Below are 25,257 nucleotides of genomic sequence, written 5' to 3'. Positions count from 1 at the left end.
GATTTCCTGAGCTTAGTTTAAGTTGATGGAGTAAGGTAGGTGCATCCCTGATTCTGGGCTGGCTGTGTGGATTTCACCTGTCTGTATTGTAACTGTAACATAGTTCAAATGAGAGTGCAGACACACACAGGTAATAATACATTTCAGCTGAACTTTAAAAATAAAGACTTCTTGTCTTTACTGTGTGTGATTCTTTATCCCAGTGATCTGTGGCAGGTTGCACTACAGCACAGTTTGAAATATTGCTGGTGGAAACCTGTAAAGTGCTCCAGCTTCACTGTTCTCATGGAAAGGAATTCCTCAAGACACAAACAACACAAATGATTATATTTATTATATATTCTTTTTTATTATTCATATGAAAATACAAAATTAAGATACATGCATTGGTACTGTCATAAATACAGTAAAATCAACATAAAAACAATTATATAAAAATACTGGATGAATTAAAACACATGAAAGCTTCCTCTGTGACAACTCCATTAGTTTGGTAACAATATGCTTGGCACGTCATGTCGAAACAGACAATATTCCACTTAAAAGATATTTCAAAGCAAAGAAACCAAATATACATTGTATCACATATGTATAAAGTTTGGTCAGCACACAAAAACACAGGAGGCAAGATTATAAATGCAGATATCAGCGGACAGAAATATGCCAATGCAGCGTGGAGTATATACATATGCATAAAGCAGCATTAGTGATCATAGTGGAATAGTCATTAAAAAAATAAAACACATTAAATTAGTGGTAATAAATGCAATGTAATGAAATGTAGTGGACTAAAGCAGCAGCACAGTAATCAGTCACTTTAGGACAAATAAATGTGTGTACCATAGATTTCGTCTGCTTGACATCTAACAATGAAACTTCATCCTGCTGAAGTTCTTCCTTAAAAAACCATCCAGGACCACAATTCCACACTAGCGTACTTTCTCACCACTTTGGCATTTTGTATGTAGATGCATGTAGTGCTAAAAAAATTAGTTAAAATGTGATTAAAAGGCACAAACAAACATCTTTAGTTGATAATGGATCATAGAAGTCATAACCTTTAAGAAATTAGCAGGCAAAATGTACAAATACGTTGGCGTTTTATTAACACGTTACCTATGTTGACACTGTTGTAAACCCGGCATCTGCATCCATTCAGAGAAGGGCTGATTAGTTTGGTTTGTGCGAGTGTGGCTTGCAATATTAGTGTCATTTACTGTTTAAGTATAGCACCTTGGAGCTACACGAAAAGCCTGCGTGCACACACAGAGCAGGCAATTCATCACATGTGTATATATTCACACATGATCATATGATGCATGCATGCACATCCACGCACAGATTTAAGACCTGAGAATGCCCCATTAATCATACATGAAATGAATTCATTTAAAAAATATACCTTTACTAGATTATGAGGCATTTCATAATCTACAAATGCTTTTAAATGCCTTTTCCCCCATTTCTTTGGAAATATTGGAAATATGTATACAGTTTGTATAAGATGTTGAACACTGTAGGGCATAATATAGAGGCCAAAGTCAGCTCTGGTTTAACTAATGCTTCTAACTTACATAAAAAAATCAGAACAAAAAAACTTTATTCTTTTCTGAAGACAGTTAAACTGTTAAACTGTCTGATATCTGCCCGCAATTTCACATGAGAGCTCTGTAACACAACATGAAGTGTTATCTGTGTAACACAAATGCACATAATCTTCATCCAGGAGGAAAATCAGGAGCTGATACTTTTGTCTTCAAAACCCACAAAGGACTGCCGCATTAAAAAAACATGACGCCCGTAGATCTGCTTCACTACACCATGAACTGAGTGTATCCCTCAGCGCCTGTGACGATCACATCCATCCAGATCCTCATGGCTTCGGGAGAAGGAGCAACCATGTAGTAGACCCTATCGTGAGTCTTCACACTGAAGGTCAGGGAGGGGTTTGGGCTCTGAAGGAGAGAGAATGAATTGTGAATAAAGAAGAAAGAGTTATGATGCACTTTTTGTATCAGTGTTGGAGAATGCATACCTTGTGTGCATTCTTCAAGTGATCGTAGTATACTTCTTCAATAGCTTGGAAGTAAATGACTCCTTTCAACTTGACTTCGTGCTTGTCTGGAGAGAACATACGAGTACATGCCAAATTAGAAGAAATACAAAACTTTAACATTTATGTGTGTGATTCTATCTACACACACAGGTTTTTTTTAACTGTTTTAAATCAGACTTTGCTGTGTGTGGTTGCAAGTGTGCGCTGTTCCTACCTGCGTAGTAGGATAGTGTGCGTCTGTTGCGGTCAAAGACGAACCAGCGTTTCTTCCACGTTTTGATTTTGCCTCCCATCTTGACCAAGTAGCCTCGGCAGGTCTTTTCTGAGATGGACAGGTGGAAGCACGTGTCTAGGCTGTGGCCCGCCGACTCAATGTGAGCCCGCAAGTCAAAATCGTCCTTCCTCACAGGCAGATACCGAGTAAGAGGCCGGGACTTGAGGGAGAGGAATCATTTGAGAATGTAATGACAAAGATGTATTTACAATTTCTTATGAATTCTTTTGTTTTTACCAAATTCCTATAAAACATAAAGATTTACAGAAAGTCATACATTAGGAAACATCAGAGTATGGGACTCTTTGTTCTGCTGCCAACATGTAATGGTCCGGGAAAAAGAACTAAAGATGATAAATGAAGCTTACTATGAGAACTGTCAACACAGTCATGATTAAAACCATGCAGAAGGAGGTACTGTAAGTATGTCTAAAATATGTATAAAAGTAAGCTACAGAAACAAGACAGAGTGCACTGTCAAAAGAAGGTAAAAGGTTAGTTCCCTCGAAGTTCATAAGTATGTTTTGGATAAAGAACCTCTATTATCCACAGCTCTTCCCAGATGTGAGTCTACAGTTATCAATAATCAAGCTGCACATACTAACGCACGAGCCCACTTGTGACAAACGTATGGTTCGCTTCATTTTCTGTCTTACCTGCGCCCTCTGCTTTTCTCGAAGCTTCACCTCGCGGTCGATCAGTTTCTGGCGTCTGTTGGTCTCCTCTTGTAACCTTTTCTCCAGATCCTCCCGTCTCCTCCTCTCCTCTTCCAAGGCCTGCTTTCGAATTTCCATTTCCCGCTCCTTAAGAACGATTCAGATGCAGTCACAGGTTATTTAATGACACACACATAAAAAACACAACAATTTTGCAGTTTGGGCAAATGAAGTAGCACCTCTATCTTTAAGGTTTGGAATTACTACAAGGATACTCAACTGATCTGCATATTGGCTTTAACGCTACATATCTCTCTAACATTAAATAAAATGTGAAAATATGAATAAATCAAATAGTGACCTTGTGTTCGAGGAGGCGGTTCTTCTCGGCCTGTGCCTCTCTCAGCAGGCGCTCCATCTCCTCCAGCTTGGCTACATTTGACGTACTGGCACTACAGCGCAAAAAGCACATACAGCAATCATTAAAGAAAATAATGTATCCTTTGCTTTACATCAAACACTTGACACGTATAGAAAAGCAAACAAAAAAACCCACTTTGGGATTTTCCAAAAATGCAAGGGAGCAGCTCGCGAGTTAATAAAAAAAACAGTGGGTACACCAACGCACGACATGAGAAAATCAATGAATTTGGACTTTTCTTTGAAATTGTGTGACGAATGTTGGCATTACTATAATCCAATATAGGGCCCCAGCTATTGATATTGTTTTAGTACTCGAGTTAATCAAGTCATCGGATTAGAAATACTTTTGTCTTATCACTGAGCAATAGTAAATATTCAGTCAGTGAAGAGAAGCTAGCATGTCAGCATAAAAGTGACATTCTTATTGGTATAACTGTTAATCATTAATAATAACAATTAATGCTAGTAATGATTAGGGATGGGTACCGTTATGGGTGCCATTATGGCACCGGTTCTGACATAAACGGTAGTAACCAGACCGAAAAGCAGCGCACATTTCGGTGCTTTATTTTGGTGCTTTTTTTTTCCTGAGATGTCATACACTTTGGATTCTAGCCAATCATTTTACCTTTCCAAGGATAGTAGGCGGGGCCAGGTACGTACGTTCTTTTAGAGCAGAGCTACAGATTAAAAATGCCCAAGGCAAAGCGGTCAAAAGTCTGGCTGTACTTCACAGCAAAAGATGCAAACTCAGCAGCCTGCAACAAGTGCTTTAAGGTGATACTGTGCAAAGGAGGTAACACCTCGAATCTGATGAAACACCTGGCGACGCATAGCGGTTTTTTTAAAAAGCCGAGAAATGCACCATATTTGATAGCTTGCTGCAAGACCTCACACGGAGCACATCTACTGCGGGTGTGGTGCTTGTTATTGGACCTGGAGTTAGCAACATCCCCCAAGAACCCGAAAAGTAGAGCCCTAGCCCTGCCCTAGCCCTGTCAGCGTAGCAGAAATGATGATGGACGATGATGGCAGCAGCAGCCGTTCTTCTCTGGGCAGGTAGCTTAATGTTGTTCGTGTGTAATTTACGTTAAGTAGGCTAACCACGTTATTAAATTAATGCACGTAAGGTGAACTAGCAAACACCGTCGTAGTTACATGCGGCTGTCTTCTTGTTTGATAGAGTGATACCATATATGCCCTATAGCTGCAGAAAAGGCTAACATTGTTATCTTTTTACAAAAAAAACAGCTAAACATGAGAGGTTTTTGGACAAAGTTTGTGTTTTCATAACCTTTAACCTTTGGAGGTATGTTGTATCAACAGAAAAGGCTAACTTGGTTATCATTTTGCAGAAAAAAAGAGACTGCTAAAAATAAAAACATAAGAGGTTTTTGGACAAAGTTTGTGTTCTCCATTCTTTAAGCACCGGTTCGAGCACCGTTTAAGCACCGGCACCGTTTCAAAAGTACCGGTTTGGCACCGGTATCGGATAAAACCTAAACGATACCCATCCCTAGTAATGATTCAGTGTGCAACTTAGCAGTTTTATTTTTTATATTTTTAAACATTATATACAATACCATTTAATAAATAAAACACTTTAATTAATATAAATCTGCAAAATCAGGCTACTAAAGTCTTCAAATAAATATGGCCTAGTACACCCCATGCCCCCCTTTAGACTCACCCCTGCAGTTAACATCGTGATAAAAAGTGGGACGGCTTTAGTAAGCTGCCTAATTTAAACAGTTCATCTACATCTTCTATTGCAGCTTTATTTGTATTCTCTAGCGTGGGTGAAACGCTCACATATTCATGGTGACAAATGAGCCCTAAAGAGTTGTGGATTAAACAAAACTTTCATCGAGGATTTTTTCATAATGGAGTTTTTCGAGTTAGTTTATGAATGGTTGCAGCGTTAATCCAGTGTGTACATACATGCATACAACACATGTAGATCTACAGCCAAAAAGAAGAACTCTGTTTAACATTCCAAAGTAAACGCTAAACTGTCCTGAGAATACTGATTATTCACTGCTTGTGTGTGTGTGTGTGTGAGTGTGTGTGCGTGCGCGCTAAATCAAAGAGGAAATCCATTAAGAAAGGAGCCCACGTTGCCAAGGCAATTTAACAACCAAACCATCTATATTATCTCTTTAGGTCTTTGAGGCCTTGTCTGATTTAGGGTCTCCAACACTGCATATGGTCTACACATGACACTCATTCCTGACATCACAGCGAAAGGATCTATGTATGTATTTCTCACGTCAAGCAGTACTTCTTTTTCTCACACTAATTTTCTTGCCAAGTCTATTTACTCTCACAAATGCACTTCTGGTACCACTGCCGTGCTGACTTACATTCATTTTATGAAGCCTTACCCAAGCCCTGAACATAACCTGCTTTACCTTAAACCAAATCTGAGCACTACATTTTAAATATTTCTGTTATTGGAACTTGCCTTTTTATACTCAGGGGAAGGCCAGTTCCCAAAATATGACCGTGTAACCAGATTTTGTCCCCCATAACATAAGCAATGCACACACACACACACACACACACACACACACACACACACACACACACACAAACAGCTTCTTATCTGGATCCAGGAGGAAATGAATACCCGGTGTTGATGTCACAACAGTGCTAAGAAGAATGGTGCACATCAGACTGAACTATAAACAAATCAGGAAGCGAGACAGGGTGGAGAAATGTGGAGCAGCTTGAGTGCAGAGAGGACAAAAAAGGAACAGGAGGGAGGGCATGAAAAAAAAAACCCCAGAACATTTCCAAAAGGGAAAAAAACCCTCTTTTTTCCCACTCTGCTATTTTTTCATTGTCTTTTTCATCAGTTTCCAGACGCTTTTTCTGAACGAAACACCAGCAAAGAATCCCAAACCAGTAACAAGTCGAATCATTTTGAAAAAAATGAGAGCGCTTGTTACTATTATATGAAAAAGTACTTAATTATGAATGAATATCAAGATACCATCAAAGTCAAATATGAATTAAACTGTACCACCGATGGCATTTTTCTTACCTTAATCGACGAGAGGTAACTGCGCTCATTGTCAATGTACACCTGTGCAGTTCCAAATGTATTTATTTGAGTTCTGGACTACTTGGAAAAAAAAAATTGTTCTAACACATCTATCTCCCGAAACGGGACTCATCACTGCAAATTAACAAAAAAAATCCAGCTCTATCATAAAACTGATCCACATTCCCCAACATGACTTCCAGTGCAATATAACCTCATGCAGCCTAATCCGAGCCAAAGCACAGTGAGAATAAAAACGCGCAAAGCAGAGATCTAACTCTGCAAATGGTTTCAAATCTGCTGGAACAAGACCATACCATTCAGAGAAACAAGAGGAGGGGAGACAAAAGATGTAAAAAGGACTGAGGGAAAGCAGGCACACATGGTTTTACTCCAGTCGGGGGGCTGAACCCCTAAATGGACCTCCACACTCATGCTGGTTTGCTCAGTTAATCTGAACCTGAGGGGGCTGACTGGAAAGGCACCCACGCACACACCCCTTTATGTTTTCTGTCTTCCGTAAGCTGATCCCTACAACTCTAATCAACAGAGTCCTCCCCCCTTAACTCATGCTACACGCTCAGTTCTACACATCCTATTCTCCAAGGAGGGAACATGGAAGGCAGGAAACTCTTTTTTTATTTAATTTTTTGCTAGCAAGCCCTCCCCACTTCATCCAACTTTCTGTCCCATTTCAACTTATTCTAAAGACGTCTTTAACAGTTATTTTCATCAGTGCATACACACTGCTGACAGGCCTTTGTGTCACTTACCTGGAGACGTTGTCAGGTGAGCAAGCAGAGATGCTGGTTTCAATAGAGTCACTACTATCCACACTCATTGTGTCAAAGGCCTGGTTTTCACGGTACCCAAAGGCATCGAGGTAGACGTTGGTCTGAGAAGCAGCTCGGGAGCTCGGCTGACCTGGATACACACAAACGCAATGAAGATGAAAAAGGATGAATTCTCCAGTAGCAACCAAGGTTGCTTACTCCTCCTGCCCATGCAACCCAAGTCTTCTACCTGTCGGTGCAACTTCTTCTGGGACAGACTGCCCAGACGCCGGGTTCAAATTTTGATTACAATGCCCCGCCACCGCTACACTGTGTACTCACACGTCCCAGGAAAAAATATATCCAGGCCTTAATGCTACGATTAGGTGAAACTGCAGCCTAACAGTAAGACACTCAAGCACACAAAATAAATGGAAAAGAAAGACAAAAAAATATTTTCTGTAAAACAAGCACAGAAACAGGTTTTGAGATTTAAAAATGAATTTAAAAAAGATTTTAAAAAATTATTGAATAAAAACAGCAGCCTGAAGCTGTCCAGAGACTTTTGGAAAGAAAAAAGATATTCTCAAGAAGCTGACGGATGAATGACGACAGATCTACAGTGCGGACACTTTAAAGAGAGACAAACTAAGCCTCCTGGTACAGGAAGAAACACACACACACACAAAAACTGATACCATCAGCTCTGTTTACTAGACCCACCCATCAGATGAGCCAGATCAAGGGACTAAAGGGGCCAAGGCATCAGATACACGTGCCAGTTCCCAGAAAACAACAACATGGGACACACAGTACTTCAAAATGATCCCCCAAAATACTGATTTGTTATCTGAAGGGCAATGAAAAATTTATTTTATGAAAGACTAAACTACGTATTCTTATGTCTAAGTAGGTGCAAATCTAAATTTAATTTATAATAGCGATGCCTATACAAAAGGTTGCTATGGAGAGGAGGCATGGTGTCCTTGAGTTGGCATCCTGTATCTTTCTGGGCCAAACAGCAAACACACAGAGTGCAAATGCTTTACACTCTGTGGTGTGTCATATTTTCTTAACAGTGAAGACGTTACAACAGCTCATGTAAATCCCCACGAAGTGATGGAACGCTCACATTCCTCCACTATCTCCACTGACAGATAAGCAAATGTGGGATATTGTCTCCATATAAGGTGCATTTTCAAATCCCAGCTCAGCGATGAGTGTGGTTTTGTGTGTTTGTGCGATACAAAAAGGAAAAACAGAAGAAGATCAAGTGAAGTTAAGTGTATTTGTGTGTGTGTTTTACCTTTATGCAGACGTCGAGATTCACTTTCCTTATTGGATAAACTGAGGATTCTTGGAAGAATACTGCCACAGCTTGTACTCTGTACCAGAGGCTGATGGGACTATAAAGAATCAAGAAGACGGAGAAGAAATGGGTGCTTCATATTCTATTTATAATAAACAACATAACTCAAAGACCAAGTGGTGAGGCCGAAAACCTTTGTTTTCTAACGAGAGCGAGACAATAACTAAACAAAAACTAATGCACAAGGTCAAAAACTACGATGAAACATACTGACACATTTGTCAATGAATAAAATGAGATCCAATCAGAACTAATTAAGCTGCACAGAAAGGCGGGACGAGTTTGGAAGTGATCCAGTCACTTGTGCAGTGAGGTTAGACATGCACATCACAAATAGCTCCCACGCTCCCTATTTCTCATGAAAACGTGACAAAATGTCAGCGCTTTGGAGGAAGAGAAGAGCAGACTTAAGGACACATCTCACACTTGATGTCAAGGAAAATAAGATGCTCTGTGTGGAGCAACTCCCACCTTAAAAACACCACAAGCTTTCACACTAAATCAAATTTAGATTTAATCTAATATAATCTAATCATATTTAGTTGGAAGTTGCTGTCATTTTTTTTTTTTTACATACACAATCATCTCTGTTTGTACCTTTGTGGGGAAGCTGCGCCCGAGTGTTGCGCACATAAACTGGGGGTTCATGGCGGTCGCGGTTTTCTTCCTAGGTAAAGTATCACTTAGATGTGAGCCACTTTCTTTCTCAGACCTCTTCCTCTCCTCCAGCAGACGGAAATGCTGATGAGACACACACACACAGAAAACATGAACACAATTACCAACTCAACTTCATTTGAAAATTAAAATTACTCATTTCACTTTCAGTCATATATCAATGTCCCCATACTTCAAGTGTAATGTAAAGTCTTCATGTGCAGGATTTAAAATGTCTTACTCTGGCGCCATCTGCTGGTAGAATCAATAAGTCACAGTGGCAGAAATGCATTCTCCTTTTTCTTAACCCACATTCAATAATTTTACTCTTTAGACAGACTGATCTAGTTTCAATTTAATATGCTTGTGATATAAAAAATAAACACACAGTTGTTTACACACCAACACACACACACAGTTGTGTTTTCATATGTTTGTGGGGACATCTAATTGACATAATGTTTTCCCTAGCCGCTTACCCTAACCCTAACCATCAAAAATGAATGCCTAACCTTAACTCTTAGCCTAAACTGAACCATAACCAAATTATAACCCTGACACTAAAACCACATTTTGAGTCTCAAAAATGCCTTCAAACTTGTGAGGACCCAGAGTCCCCACAAGTATAGTAGCATGCCAATTTTGGTCCCCACAAAGATATGTAAACATGGTATACATATACACGAACACACACACACACACACACACACACACACACACACACACACACACACACACACACACACTCATTACCTGCCTGTGTTGCTGATGGCGCTTTTTGACAGGAAGGGGAGGTGGGGGGGAGTCTGGGAGAGGGGAAGGGTCTCGATATGTCACCATGTTCTCTGGCCAGTGCACAGAGGGTGTTTTTGGGAGGGGGCGGGGATTTAGACGGGAGGAAGAAGAAGGAGAGGAGGAAGAGGAGTGACAGTCGGCAGGTGAGGAAGAACGACAGAGCTTCGGAAAAAGAAAGGAACATTGTCAGAAAGCTGAAATGAGTGCAGAAACAGGAAGACAAGGAAGAGAACCAGCTGCACACTTTGCACCATCCGCCTCAGTGTACTTATCTACACACGATTAACCTGTCACACCACTACACACACCTCATCCTCCGCAGGTTTGGGGGTGTCCTCATCAGGGGAAAGGGTTGCCTCGGGCTCAGGAGAGGCTTTGGTCAGAGTGGGGGCAGGAGCAGGTTTAGGGTCTTGCCCAAGCTGTGAGTAAAGCTCATTGATTTCACTGACTGTGACATAGCCCTGCAAGGTGTCATGTGGAGAGAGAAGGGGTGAGGCATAGCGGGAAGTGAGTTAGCCGTGGAAATTAGTTGTTAGAACAATGCAAAAATTTAGTGGCAATTTCAGAAATAAGTTATTTACACACAACACTGTTAACACGAGACAAAGGACACACTAACAAGATTATGTCAGCATTAATATACAGTACGTGGACGTAACAAAATCAGCTTCACCTCAAATTTCTGGAACTTCTAGTAGTGCGTTACAAGAGCTAGCAGTTAGAACAAGAGGCTACAATGGCAAAACAAAGAAGAAGACTGGGAATAAAGAGAAAAAATGGAAACCAAAAATAAAGTGGAACACAAAAGGGGAAATATTAGCTCAGAAAGGCAAAGTACCTCTGCGTTCTTGAGAAAAATAGAAGAAAGGAGGGAGCGACACACATCAGCCAAAGAGGCTGAATCCTAGCAAGCGGAAAAGGAAATCATAGCCATTAAAATCAGGATATCGCCCGTTCCAGGACTCGTAAGTAACCACAGCAGCCGCCAATCACACCTACCTCTCTCAGGGTGAAACTCCGTCCACCGGTGAGGTCAGCGTATTTTCTTTCCAGCACAGTCAGGCTTTCTTTCTCCTGGCAGATGGACACAGACACAAAAATGAACTCTTCCTGTCATTAATACAGAGCACAGCACGCACATGCAAACATAAAGTCTGCCATACTCTCTGCAGCATGGACTCAAGGTTGCTCCTCTCCTTCAAGAAGCTCTCCTTCTCTCGTTGAGCCTGCTGCATAATCTGCGCCGCCTGCTTCTTCAGAGTTAACAGACGCTCCTTCGAGAGGGAGAGTGGAACAAACTTATCAAGCGCCTGTAGCCTACTTAGAAAGTATGAATCAAACATTTCTGCTAACGCTGCAAATCTAACCAAATTTACATTTAAAGAGCAAATTCAGCTTCAAACGGCAGATTAAACAGGCTGGATTTTTAAATCAATTTTAGACATAACAGCCTTGTGAGAGACAACAGTTTTGCCCAAGTTTGACTTCGAAGAACAACCGAGAAGAGAGCTGATACCTTGCGGGTGACGGTGCTGCGTTGGTAGTCTGCGATCTCCCGGAGAAGCTGCTGGGTGTGGGTCTCCTTCTCCTCGTCCTGCCTGCTTTCTCTCTCGAGCTGCTGAAACTCCAGGTCCTCAAAACGCTTTGTCTCTGCTTCAAGCACTTCGCAGTCCTGATACACACAATGAAATAGATAATACAAGTGTACACTACTGCTCACAAATTTTTCAGTTGTCACTGGGAGTAACTGTATGATTTCTGAAGTCAAAGCAGCACAGTACCCTGTGCAGTACAGCTTAAACCTGCTTGATACAGACCGCTGTGGCGGGCTTTAATTATCTGAAGACCTAGTGCTGGTACCCTAGGATCACAGGAAGCAGTCAGTCTTCCTTTGCTACTGATGTTTTAATTCTTTTTTATTTATTTTTTGAGTACATGTAGCGCATCCTGCAGTCTGGCATTGCGCTAATAATGACCTGAAAGTAACACAGGAATAATAGGTGGTAATCTGCATAAATGTAGGAATATGGCTTGTCTTTCATGGCTAAACTTACTTCCAAAGCTGATGCTGCGCTCTCCTAAACTTAAAAAAAACCCTTTCACCAAACTTGAACTTCTTAAATTGCAATAAAAAACTAGAAAAACTCCACTATTCCAAAACTTTGCATGCTTTTGTAGCCCCCACATTAGAGAAAGAACATCAAGTATACGTGCAAGTGTCCATAAAAGAAACCTTCTCACATACAAACCTACATCTACTAATATTAGCAAAAAAATGCCAATATACTCAAATACGACAAATAATCGTTTATCAAATACGTCTCATTCCATAACATACGCAGACACGGGTGCAAACCAGACAGTGAAATTTCTAATGTGTGTGTCATCAACACTAAACATGCAACAACACTTCACTACCGTTTGGCTAAACATGCAGCATTTCACACACCATAAGCATTCGCCCCAAAGTGAAGATGATTTAAATGTGCCGCCTCTTTGATAAGCCGTTTCAAAGAACAGTCGCTCATCAAACACAAAAGGGGAAGTTTAGACACTGCACCCGACTGTCAGAGTGAGTCTGTAAGAACCAAACAGGTACCAAAGCCTGACACATCAGAGATGATATAAAATATAAAGATAAAGAGAAAATGTTAGATAGCGAGAAACCAGAATATGAACCAGGTTAGTGATCAGAGGTGGGTGCTGGGAGAATGTTAGCTCTGAAAGTGTGCCATGCTCACATGCAAATAAGCAAACATTATATAAACGAGTCTGTCATGTGAACAAATGTTTAGAGTCAGTACTAGTATTTGCCGATACAGCTGTCTGATTTCCCATTTATGTTGAATATTTTCTGAAATATGCATGATTTCCATTGGCTCTTCCACTATATTTATCTAAATATATGTATGTGCGTGTGTTTGTGTGCATATGTGTGTGTGTTTGTGTGTACTGACCCTGGCTAGCTGCTCCTGCAGGGGCTCCTTGGTGGCCTCAGGACAGCTGTCCAGCTGGGAGCGCTGCTCACACACAATCTGAGCCAACCTTTCTACTCTGCCCTTTTCTGCCTGCAGCAGCTTGCACGCCTGGCAGGCAAACGTACGTACACACAGATGCACACACGCATTCCCACACGAGGACGTACACCATGTACACGTTTGTTTATGTGTACATATAGACACACAAAGACGAACACACACACACATACACACACACACAAAGGACAGAGAGGATGGCAGAGTTAGTGGGGATTGGGGAGCAACAGTTAGTTACTACAGCGATCAGGTCAGTACGGATAGCCTAGTGGGTGGGGAGGGAGGGAAAGCTGGAGGGAGCGCAATGGAAAACTGATTAATGTAAATGATGTTATGAGACTTCACTTCTGCCATTTTATTCGTTTTTTTATGAATGCAAATGATTGAAATGATTAAGTAAGAAGAGAGAACGGGCATGTATGGAATGGCACAGCAGAGGTTAACTATCACACTGATGGCCCTTTCTATAAAATACACAAAACACACATTCACCTAGAATCTGTGCAAGCACTCAACTTCATCTGCTCTTCAACCACAGTTTTTAACACTCGGGGCTACACGCATCTACCCCATCGCTCGCTTTTCTTTCCCTAACTTGAAGATTTACCTTCCGCTGGCAGATGCCGGTGCATGGAAATTTCAGAGTGAGTCCAGGACTCAGTCGAACACAGGCCAAACCAAAGCACGCGCACACACACGGATACACACCAGAAATACCGTCCATTTATCCGCTTACACCTCCCACTCTGTCAATAATATCATATGGTGTTATAAATGTAGAAAAAATATAGGCACACTTGCTTCCCTACACTTGCCAAACAGGATCACTTGATGACCGCTACTCCCCGGACAGTCTTAGCAGATATATATTTGGACCAGAGAGAGCATGAGAAGGATTAACACCTACCGCCTGGGTCTCTCAGTTGCCTATGTATTTTTAATGCCATTCAATGCATGTTGCTAGTAAAAATATAGGCTGTATGAGTGTATGGAGATGGCTTTTCAAACACCTAAAAGAATTTTACCATATGTTAATGTGTATTTCTCCCCCTTTGGATGACCATATGTATTCAAAGGCAAAGTTAAGCATATTCAAAGGGACCTCTAACTTTTAACCCAGCTGGGTTAAAGATGATAAAGAGGTCTGTAAGCATCCCATTCTGAGTGTATCAACTTGAATACCTTTTCTTTTTCCTGCTGGGATTGGGTCTCTAGGTCAGCCATCTTGTTGTGAAGCGCTTCTAAAGCATCTTTTTCGTGTTGAAGAGCTGCTACCTCGGACTCCTGCTCAGCTTCAACTAGAGCTCGCTCAACCTCGACCTTTAAAAAAAAAAAAACACGCGCACACACCATACTCAGTTTTAAACCACTACTTTATATCTGTGCTTTTATCAAAACATTTTCATTCATCTTCTATTAATCTTGACAATAAATCAATCAGCAAATAAAGTAAATATCATCATCTTCTACATACCTCTCGGGCAGATTCCTCAATTTGATTGTCCAGCTCTTTGATCTTTTGTTCAAGCTCCTCCATGTTGTTCAGGACCTGGATTCTCTCCTCTTCCACGCGCCTCACTTCCTCTTCTGAAGGGATCGTGTGCTGTCCACAATGGCGAGCTGCATCCTCTAGAGCCTGGTAACATCATCATCAATGTAGTCGCTGATTTAACTCCTGCTAACATGCACTTACATTGACATATCTGCAAGACCTGTAATAATAATCACTGATGCCACAAATGGAAAGGAAAGCGTATGGGCTCCATACATACACACAAATGCCAGCTGTCAGTTCCAAATGCTAACACTTAGCCTGCTCTAATCTAATAAATGGACTGTAAATATCTCCCATCTGTGCTTGAGTAGGATGTTTATGTCAATACTTTCTAAGTATTAGGAGGAGGGATCCTTGTCACTCTTATGTTTTCCAGGATGAATGGGGGGCATAAACACTTCCTGCATAAATCCTGATTAATATTTTAGTAAGATGACCAGTCAAAGGTGTTTCTTACTGCACACAGGAAAGAAAACATACATCTATCATTTTACCAACTCAACAGAGACTAATATTACAGAATATTCTCTTGTATGAAGTCTTTAGAGTGACTAAAGTCTGTAGACCACCAAGGCATTACATATTTTTATATTTTTTAATTTAATTTCACTATATTTATTTTATACTACTGGAATAATTAGTTTTTTATTTATGTTTTCTTCTACTTTTTTAAATGAGGGTCAAAAGTTATATGCTTATATATATGTTTTTGCTCTTGATAACACCTCAGTGATAGTGCACTCACACATGGAGGGCATTTCTGTGTTAGCATAAAGTTCTAACAGTCACAAAATAAGTGTCCTGTGTCTTATACCTCATTTGTCCTATGTGCACGTGGTGAAGGTGTGGGGGCAAAGCTTCGCAGACTGATGGCAGGCGATTCGGCCCTGTTGTCTCGGTGACCGCTGCTACGCCTCCGTCGTACCTGCAGGTCATCATCATAGTAACCGTTCTCCGATCCAGGGGAGGTCATGTGCCCATTTCCGACTGTTCCACTAACAGCTGAAGAGTCGGAAAAGACAGAAGGCGTGTCATCATCTTCGTCGTTCAGCTGCAGCTTCTCAAGCTCCTGGTTGATCTTCTGCAGGTCTGCAACAGCTGAAGTGGAGCTGGTGGCTGCGGCGCCTCCGTCCCTTTCAGCTCGGCCCAGCTCAGAGCAAAGAGACAAGATGGTCTCGAGCCGCTGTCGCTCCTGAGATGATGGCAAACATAAAGGCACACATGTGTATGGGTTATGTGCATGCAGTGTCCAATACTATTTAAGTTCACGTTATTAATGTTGACATGTTGCTGTCAAGCATAGCTGTATCTATAAACACTTCATCACTGACTATTTAATCATGCATAGAGGGTTTGCGATGTATTTTGGTACATTGTACAATTAAATTAAAAAAAAAAAAAAAAAAAAAAATCATGCATAGAGGGTTAGAAGTGTTACATGTGAAGGTTCTCAGTCATCCAGGTCATCGTAGTCTAAGGAGCTAGGAAAGAAAAGCGTCCGAGAAGCTTCTCTGATGAGAGGTGAAACGTCTTCAAGCAACTTAAAGAAGCCCAGGCGCTTTTCTTTCCTAGCTCCTTAGACTTAGAAGTTTTACACAAATACAATGCAACCCTATAGTTATTGAGCTTAGTCAAGCTTTAAATAATAGTATTACCTCGGGAAGCATCACAGAAGTCAATCCTTCTAAAACTTTTCCGTTTAGTCCAAAATAAAGAAAAGTAGCATTTACTTAGTATTCAGCATGACCCTTTCCTGTATGTGGATCTAATTTGGTCTAATATTTGCAGATTTTAGAAGAAACATTTCTTCTCACTGGGAATCCCTGGAATAAGCACTTCTCCCTGCCAGTGCATAGCTATATGTGGGGCACTACGGAGGCTGCAGAGAGTCAAAAATGCCCTCTTGCAGGTTCAGCAGTTACTTCTCTCGAGGGTTACATATGTGAGCCACACAGCCAGCCTGTGTTAGTAATATTAGATACGGAGAGGGGGGGAAATGGACAGAGGCGTGTGTGTGAGTGATAGAGAGAAAGAGTGAGCTAATGAGAAGGTGGTCAGCTGTCAACCATGGTCATAAGTGTGCACAAGAACTGGCTATGACTCCAAAATAGGAATGTGTCTATGAATGTCACCATGGAAACAAGATGCTTTCCAGGGAATTCTTCACAAGGAGAGAATTGGATCCAGGTGAAATTTGGACAGTGAAAATCATGAAATAGTTAACTGTGTGTTTAGGAAAAAGTATGAAACACTTACTTTATAGTGCTTCTTAGTTAAACAGTTATTTCAGAAGCAACATATAACAAAGCATCAAACACATTTTACCATACATTATTAGAGTAAGACTTGTTCAGGGACAGAATATCTTTACACAAGCACACATACAATTATAACACGTAACATGAACCAGGAGCTGGCACAAAACGTGTCCGTGTCAGTTTGTCACCTTGTGCTATTCTAATGGGCATAAGCTTCTGTGGAGCCTCTATAGTACGTAATCAGCTGTCAACTAGAGCAAGAGACAGAAAGAAGAGAGGACAAAGACACGGACAGATGAGAGGAAAGCTGGAGAAAGAACGAAATGAAAGACAGGGACAGTGTGAGACTGCAAAAAAAGAGAAAGACAGGGAACGAGCTGGAAAGTTTTTGGCCAGACAACATGCCTTGCTTTCCAGTTGAAATAAAATAAAATCTTTTCCGACGGTAACTGTAAATTCATTTTTAAAAGGTTTGCGTGCATTTAATTAGCACAGACATTAATTTCAGCTTTCGTTTTTAGCATTCTCTTGTTTCAGTTCTGCTCCTTTGTTTATCCCGGAAGCTCCAAAGTTATTTACATGCATTACACAAGCTACTCTGCTAAGTGCAGATACATAGGCATATGTAGTCTCTACACTTGGTTTAAACCTTACTTGTGTTTTCACATTTGTTGCTGATAATTAAGATATATTTATTATATTTAATCAACCAAATTAATTTTCAGGAAATATAGAATTCTATTTTCTAAAGATACCACTAGGGGGCAGACAAATACAAGACAATAAGGCTAGACTGAAATGCTACAAATGCTGCTACATCTCATCTTTAGTCATCTGATTAAGGTAGAGATGAAGAGATGTAACTCCCTGTATAATGTTGATCATCGATGCTATTTAACACCAGGGCACACACTAAAACATGGAGTCGAAATAGTTTCAACCCAATTAAGTGAAACACTGCAACACAATTCGTTCCCCCATCTTCATACCGGCAAAAGAGAAAATCTTCACACCATGAAAGCTCAAAACCACGCTCATAAGAATTTGGAGGCTTGTCAAAAGCCACCATCAAAACTGTTCTTTAAATCAGAGATAATGAGACACTTTAATTGTGAGAATATGGCTGAGAGAAACAGAGAAATAGAAAGAGAGGGATCGCGAGATCAGTTGTCATTATATGTTGATAATATGTGTTTATCCACCTGCTACACTATAACTCTGTAATCTTCTTGGTTTCTCTTACCCACATCTGACTGATGTGTTCTGTGGCTCCTTAGCACAGCAAACCACACTGGGTGGACCTCCAGATGACTGACATAAACATGAACCTCATATGAACACACATACACACGCACACAATCCAAGTGCAGGGTTAAGAATAGTGCTGTTAGTATGGGCTAACTGCCATGAGCACCTGTCAAGTGGTGAACCTCACTGTGCGCCTCTGTTAAGCTCCCTGGGAGAGTATGTTTGAGAGAGCAAGGAGCAGGGAAGCATTCCTACACTCGTTCCATGTTTGGTGTCTTTGCATGCGTGCACAAAATAACATTAAACCTCAAACACCCTGCTCTCCAGCCTATATTCTGTCTATCTGAATAAGCTTAGCTGGAGGATGCACTTTATGTTGACAAGGCAAAGAAAAAGCAAATACTAGATGGCACAGTAAAAACAGCAGCTACAATGGTTTAAATACAGAAGCTAAAAGCAATTAAACTCACCAGTCTCTCCACCTCCTGCTCACGGAGTCTCTCCTCTTTTTGGCGTTGGTGGTAGTCTGTCAGTTCTTCCTTCCCACTTAGGGAGCTGATACTCCCCCTTCTTTCCCTGAATCCCCCTGGCGGGGTCACCCCTGCTTTGCCAAATGACTGCCTCCTCTCCCCCAGACCAATTCCAGTTTCCAGGCTGGCCTTCCCAAATGAAGAGCTCCTCTCTCTAAGTCCTAGTCCAGCTGTAACGGTGAGTTCAAGGCCCACCCCTGGTTTTTCTTGCTCCACCACAGACATTTCTGCTCCTGAGGAGGCTTCATTGCTGCTTAGCCGTTCTTGTTCTGGAGGGCTCGAAGCTATAGAGCTGATGGAGCCTATTGAGCTGGTGGAGGTCAGGCTGAGTTTTTTGGCAACACGAGGAGAAGAGGAGCCCCCTGCCCGTGATGGGATTGTTACATCTGGTGGAGTGGATGTGGATGTGGATGTGGAAGAGATGGAGTGGGAGGTGGAGCAGGAGGAGGTCCTAGGGGAAGAGAGGGAGATCGACACAACACCTTCACCTTGAGCTGTGGTCTGGCTTTTATTCCTGTTTGCGGCTTGCTGACTGGAATGACTAGACTTGTGGTCGAGGTCAGCGTTTTGGCCGTTGCTGTAATGCTCTTTGCTAAATTTGTAATCCCCAGCAGTATCAGACCTCCGTGGAGGCAGCGTTGACAAAGTTAGCACTCCATTATTATTGTCACGGGGGGACGGGGAGGGACAGAGGCGTGGCAGTGAGCGGCTGTGTCCTCCTGTTGTCATCCCACTCAGCGAGCCTGCTGAGTATTTCCTGGTTCGACTAGTGGGCGTCGGCTCCTGGTTCCCCTGGTTCCCATAGGTGCGGCGTCCTAGACGGGGGCTAGAGGGCATGCTGGCAGCGCCCCCAGAAGATGGAGTGCGGGATGAGGAAGAAGATGGAGGAAGAGAGAGGAGATAGTTCTCACTACTGGCAACAGAAGTGGAAGATCCCCCACCATTCCAGGTGGAGAGTAAAGGAGAGGAGCTCTGACTGTGCAGTCGTCGGCTATCGCTGGTGCCAAAATTGTCCTGACTGCGGCCAACAGAAGAGCGCGAGGCCAAAGAAGAAGAAGGGTCGGAACGTCGCCCAGGGGAAAGAGGTGGAGCAGATTTTAAAGACAAAGAAGGACGATCGGAGCTATAGAAACGCCTTGCCTGTTCCTGATAGGCTGATGAAGATGTGGCAGGACTGGAGACAGGTGTGGTGGGGGGAGACTGAGAGACAGAAAAGAAAAAAATGTATGATTAGAAATATATAAGAATTCAGTTTTCCTGTGGAAGCTACAGACAGAAACAAATGAAGAAATGGAAATACACAAATATGCATTTTGAGGCTTTATTAGATTAAAGCATTTACACTGTAATATAAATTACAGAAACACTGATATCGACGTATGTGTTGACGAATATGTGGAGCATTGTGTTTGGAGAACACAATGCAGAATGCAACGATGTAACAAATGGTTCATGTAATGAGTGAATATCAGTTAGAATCATTCACAATCCCCGTTAAAGTGCCCTGTAGAGAGGTAATGTTGGAGCTAAAGGATGACCGACCTGTGTCACACTGAAGTAGGAGGGGTTGGCATTCCCGTTGGCTCTCAGGCTGTTTTCAAGGGCAATTTTCTTACGCTGCAGGGTGTCCATCAAGTCCCGAAGCTCAGATGCTGATCGCATGCCCCTAGCACTACTGGTGCCGCCCACAACTGCATGGCTATAGTCACTGCTAAACTTCAGGTAGTCTGAACGGGGAGAGAGATTAAATGGAAAAGAAAATGAATCTATAACATGGGAAAGCTGGGTTAAACATAAACAAAAGCTATCGAATAGAAAAGTAGATGCAGAAAGGGGAAAGAGAAACAGGGAGAACAAATATGGAAATTATGTGTGAAGAACCAGGTAAAGACAGAGGAAGGAAAGAGGGAGTGGCAAATGAAAATAAAGGGAGCGAGAGCGAGAGAGAGGGAGAGATTTATGTATAGTTAAACCTGCAGCTATTCATAAATGGGACCCTTGGCAGAACAAACTCAAACCAAACAATCCACAACTAACCCTATCTCCGAGAATAGGAAACAATCCTGTCCCACACACACACACAAACTGCATGCAAATACACACTCACACAAAACCATTCATTAGATCCAAGACAAACAGTTTAACTCGAGTTCAGTTCCTCAGTATAGGATTTTGTAGATGAGATAAACCACAAAATATTCTGGAATACCCTCATGAGGCTCCCCCCGCCCTTCCTTAAGTCTTTTATTTAAAGTAGCTTCAGTAGTGAGGGGGTCTTTTTTTCTCAAAACCCCAGCTGAGTCAATTTTTACTTCCTTCCTGCTGGATTTACAAATAAACTATCATTTGCTTTCAATAGCATTGCTAAGATTGGCAGCAATGCTAAGTATAAATATGTCTGCCTGATAGCTCCGGTACTATTTTGGTGCAAAATTCCAAAAAGAAAACAGTAAATATCTTCTGAAAAAGGCCAAGCAGGTGAAAACACTTAGGGTAAAGCAATGTGCTCAAACCTTGCCCAGTTTTCAAAATTATCTGTGGCTTTATGTGGAAAAGGAGCTATTACAATGTTCAAGCTTAGACCACCCAGTGTTTAACAACCACATACACCCACACACACACATATACACTTTCCTGCAACTGTGGCTCCGCCTGTATGTTCCATGTGTAAAAGAAAGTGAGAACCTGGAGCACCTAAAAGTGCATAGATAGATTATAGATGGCCTGTGTGAGAAAATGTCAAACCCTTACATGGTGGAGTGAACTGAGGCAGAAGGTGAAAGACATCATAAGATCTAGAAACATGCAGGCATGCTCACACACACACACACACACACGGTGTTTGTGTCCATACATGGGCAGATTTACACCGGAGAGCTGGTGTGCATCAACTCTCTCCTTTCATGATTGTTCTGCTCTAACATATTCAGTTGTGGTTGTGTGCGAGCCCTCTCTTTAGTTGGAGGTCTTCAAAATCAGAGTTGGTGACGGTGAAGAATATCGCTGCCCATAATAATAATCTTTCCTGACACACATGCGTGAAGCTGTGGAAGAAATGAGCACCTTCCTTGTGTCTGCCTGTTTAAAGAGCGGGATTTCCACTGAATACAGCAGCCTCACGCATGCGCGCACACCTCGGGCACTGCTCGATAAATCGCCCAAGAGACAGCAGAGTCCAGATGTATCGCCGTGGCAATGGACAGACACCATACGACCAAAACATTCCAATATGCTTTGAATTTTAAGGTTTTGGAATGTGCGTGAAAGTGCATTTGGGAAAGACATATGAGAAGACTGAGAGAAACACCTGCCCCCACCCTAACACTGACTCTTTCCTCCCACCACTTTCAGGCAGCAGCCATGGTTAATGTGCACAGAAAAGTTGAGCTCACATGCATTCACCGCTTTTTTCCCCTGCCAGTCAGTTACATGACATCCGATCTTTGAAATCTGAATTTATTTACATTCTTTATGGTTCAACCAGGTCGTTAAATTGGGTCAGTGTGGTCCTCCAATTGGATGTAACCCGTCTGGAGAGTGACTACCTGTAACTCTATACTGACATAACAGTCAAGTGACTAGTGAAAAGAGCAGCAGATGTTACATCAGCAGCTGGAGCTAATGGAGCAGTGCAGATGGCAAATAAGTGAAAAGGCATTAAAGTAATAATCAAAAAGGCCTACATGTATATTCTGGAATGGCAAAATTAAGACATAGAGTAGACAAACCAAAGAGGGATCAAGCACAGCCCAGGGTCAGCCCCTTGTGTGTTGTACCTGTGTTGTAGGCTAAAGCCGATACAGGACTCTTTTGGGGAAGCATGCTCTTCATTCTGCTGGCTTCCTCAGGATGGTTGAACCGGAACAAATAGGATTTTCCCAGACACAAAGAATAACCTGAAAGGGAAAACACAAACAGACGGCTCAAATTACTGAGACAAATCATGCAAAATCCACAGGTAACATGTGAAGCTAGTGTGATACAGAATACACCATTACAACATCCACATTACAGCTCATATGTGAAGAGGTAAGTCTTAAGTAGAGCTTTAAATTCATGTGAGCCTGGGTGTTTATTCACAGCTAGACACACTTGCGCACGCTCACGCGCAGCAGACGACTGTGTTTGCCCTGGCCATCAATTAGCCTGAGAGGGCCAGGTATTAAACAAGATCTCAGGGTCACAACCTCTATAATACACACAGGCAGCCACAGCTGTCCAAATACTTGAGATGGCAACAAAGAGGAAGAGCGGCGCTGACACAGATACAGGAGGTCTTGTGTGGGAAAAACAGAGAAAAAGAATAAAAGAATAAAAACACTGAACTGATGCACTTTTTGAGCCAAGGAGGAAAGAAATGCTGAGGGCCAGTTTTCTTAAATCAACAGGTCAACGCGGGTCTTTCTTCTACTTCCACTGTTGAAAAGCCCTGTTACAGTAAAACCCCCATAACGTTATGTGTAAGAGGCTAAAAAAGCACCTCCTTAATAGCTCCATTTCAGTTACATCAGATTCTTTGGACCTGAAGTCAGACGTAACCACTGAGGCAAGAGGAGGGGGTGTGGAAAAAGACTGAATGGAAAAAATCCAGATTGTTTTCATCCTCTCTTTTTCTCTCGTTCTCATTTCATTTTTTGTAGCCTTTTCTTTCTCACACTTATGTCAAGTCTCATAAACATCTCAGGCAGAAAAGCTGCATTAATAGCCGAATTCAGCATTACAGTTGAAATGAAAGAGGTCGTGCCAGTCTACATGTTACCTTAGAGCATTTCACAAGCAGTCCCCCCCCAATACACCCAGTTCTCAGCATAGTGGGGAGATCCGATTGCGGCTGTGATGTGAAGTGGGCAACACAGGCACACACACACCCGAAAACAGTGTAAGAAATGTTTAGTCTGCACAGCTGGACTGTGAAGCTCTCAAATCCATACTTATATAAACATGAGCTTGCAGGTTTGGCCACAACCTGTGAGGAAGTGGGATCATGACCGATAAAAGATGTAGGGCCTCCGTGAAGAGATTGAGGGCAACGCACACACACAGACAAACGTCACTGTGTCAGCGAGTATGAGTAAGAGCTAATAATAAGCCTTGCCAGACGTGAGTAAAGGTGTAAATCTTCAAAACGTCTATCTATCTGTGTGTGTTGGAACATGCCTTGTAACAGGGTCTGCCTAATGAATCCCAGTACCTCTCAGTATTTAGTGTAACAGCAAACACAGACATGGGCTCACAAACAAACACACACACACACACAGCAGTCAGTGCTTGTAAAAGTCTAATTTCCTACCCTCAATAGCCACTTTTAAAGTGTATGGTAACGTGTGACGTCTTGATTTGTTAACAGGCCCCGACCCTCCTGTCTTTCTAATTTCCTCTCATGTCCTTAGCTAGCAAGTAACTCTTAATTATTCTCTCCTCATTTCGACCCCCAGCATAAACAAATAGCTATGGAGATATGAGTCTACAAGGGCAAACAAACTCCATGTGTAAAAAAATTCACAACTAAATTAATCTGTGATTCAAGTCTGCTGTCTTTAATAACTTCGGTGGGGGGGGTGCACTATCGACAGAGACACCATCCACAACAAAAACTGCTCTAATCTCATTCACGTGTTCACTTGTTTACCAGCAAATTAAGTTTGCCCCCCCTTCCCCCAATGCATGCACTCTTCCCCGCGCACACATGTATGCGCAGACCCATTCCAACAACAACAAAAGCTGAAATTAGCCTGTATATACATTTATGGGATAATTTAAAGTTTGCAATCTACAAAGTCAGACCTCAGAGTCTTTGAGGACGCAGATGGAGCCTGAGCTGTACGCCTGGAGCCAATTTCTATCCCCATGTAGATCTGCGCTCTCTCGCCACAATGTTATGGGAGGAGAAACTTAAATCTGCTTCTCTGTTTGGTTAACATCAGAGGCGGAATTGCCAATTTGAGACCATTAGGCTACAAGGAAAAGTAAACCAATTTCAAAGGTGCAAACACATGCCCGGATGAAACACAGCTACCTGCTACTTGATCAGGTGTGAAATCCACGGCAATCATACCCAACAATGGTGAAGCAAGGTCAACTAAAACTATCCCCAAATTTGAAAGATATTAGAAAAATGCTATCTTGGTTATGATCCCCAGAATATGCACGGTGTTGACATTAAATCTCAGACTGAATGTATTCAGTCATGAAGTGAATACACACACAAACAGGTCCCAGTGGGAGAGGAAATTGTCCTCAAAACCACAAATTAACCCTCTCCCAGGCACAAGGGCATAGTAGTAACACCATGAAAAGACAGACTGGTGTTTCTCAGGCGAGTCAGAGCAGATTAGTCATTCCATCTCTCACATGCTCACACTTATACAGGCCTAATTTGTCCCTTCACAAACTCAGGATTGTCTTCTGTCTGCTCTATTTCAAATCTTATCAACAAATAATCAACTTCCCTCAAGCAAAGGATGCAGACCTGCGAGTAACCTCTTAATAACCCTCTAATTAACTCTATTTCTCACCAGGTATTTAAAGAAAAGAATAAAGCAAACAAAAAACGGATAAGTTTCATCCAATTTACTGTGTAAA

At 41.8% G+C, this 25,257-nt stretch overlaps 1 protein-coding gene across 4 annotated transcripts in view; it reads right to left on the bottom strand.

The window, feature by feature from the left end:
• Window positions 1-329: 329 nt before the first annotated feature.
• The window catches only part of phldb2b (pleckstrin homology-like domain, family B, member 2b), a 38,193-nt gene continuing 13,265 nt past the window's right edge, over window positions 330-25,257 (bottom strand). For 2 of the 4 annotated variants that reach the window (XM_039617234.1, XM_039617237.1), the window contains 19 exons: window positions 22,452-22,571; window positions 20,218-20,402; window positions 18,616-19,875; window positions 15,454-15,831; window positions 14,559-14,720; window positions 14,267-14,404; window positions 13,007-13,135; window positions 11,566-11,721; window positions 11,213-11,323; window positions 11,049-11,123; window positions 10,358-10,510; window positions 9,195-9,338; window positions 8,535-8,634; window positions 7,229-7,379; window positions 3,348-3,438; window positions 2,987-3,133; window positions 2,271-2,490; window positions 2,036-2,121; window positions 330-1,955 (listed from right to left, as the gene is read on the bottom strand). In XM_039617234.1, the coding sequence (XP_039473168.1) occupies window positions 1,815-1,955; window positions 2,036-2,121; window positions 2,271-2,490; window positions 2,987-3,133; window positions 3,348-3,438; window positions 7,229-7,379; window positions 8,535-8,634; window positions 9,195-9,338; window positions 10,358-10,510; window positions 11,049-11,123; window positions 11,213-11,323; window positions 11,566-11,721; window positions 13,007-13,135; window positions 14,267-14,404; window positions 14,559-14,720; window positions 15,454-15,831; window positions 18,616-19,875; window positions 20,218-20,402; window positions 22,452-22,571 (3,947 nt within the window). In that variant the 3' untranslated portion in view covers window positions 330-1,814. The remainder of the gene's footprint in view (window positions 1,956-2,035; window positions 2,122-2,270; window positions 2,491-2,986; window positions 3,134-3,347; window positions 3,439-7,228; window positions 7,380-8,534; window positions 8,635-9,194; window positions 9,339-10,357; window positions 10,511-11,048; window positions 11,124-11,212; window positions 11,324-11,565; window positions 11,722-13,006; window positions 13,136-14,266; window positions 14,405-14,558; window positions 14,721-15,453; window positions 15,832-18,615; window positions 19,876-20,217; window positions 20,403-22,451; window positions 22,572-25,257) is intronic. The other 2 variants (XM_039617235.1, XM_039617236.1) reach the window with 2 other exon arrangements.

Source organism: Oreochromis aureus, linkage group 9, assembly GCF_013358895.1.
Source record: "Oreochromis aureus strain Israel breed Guangdong linkage group 9, ZZ_aureus, whole genome shotgun sequence".
Lineage (NCBI taxonomy): Eukaryota > Metazoa > Chordata > Actinopteri > Cichliformes > Cichlidae > Oreochromis > Oreochromis aureus.
This window is presented reverse-complemented; position numbering and strand designations above follow the sequence as displayed.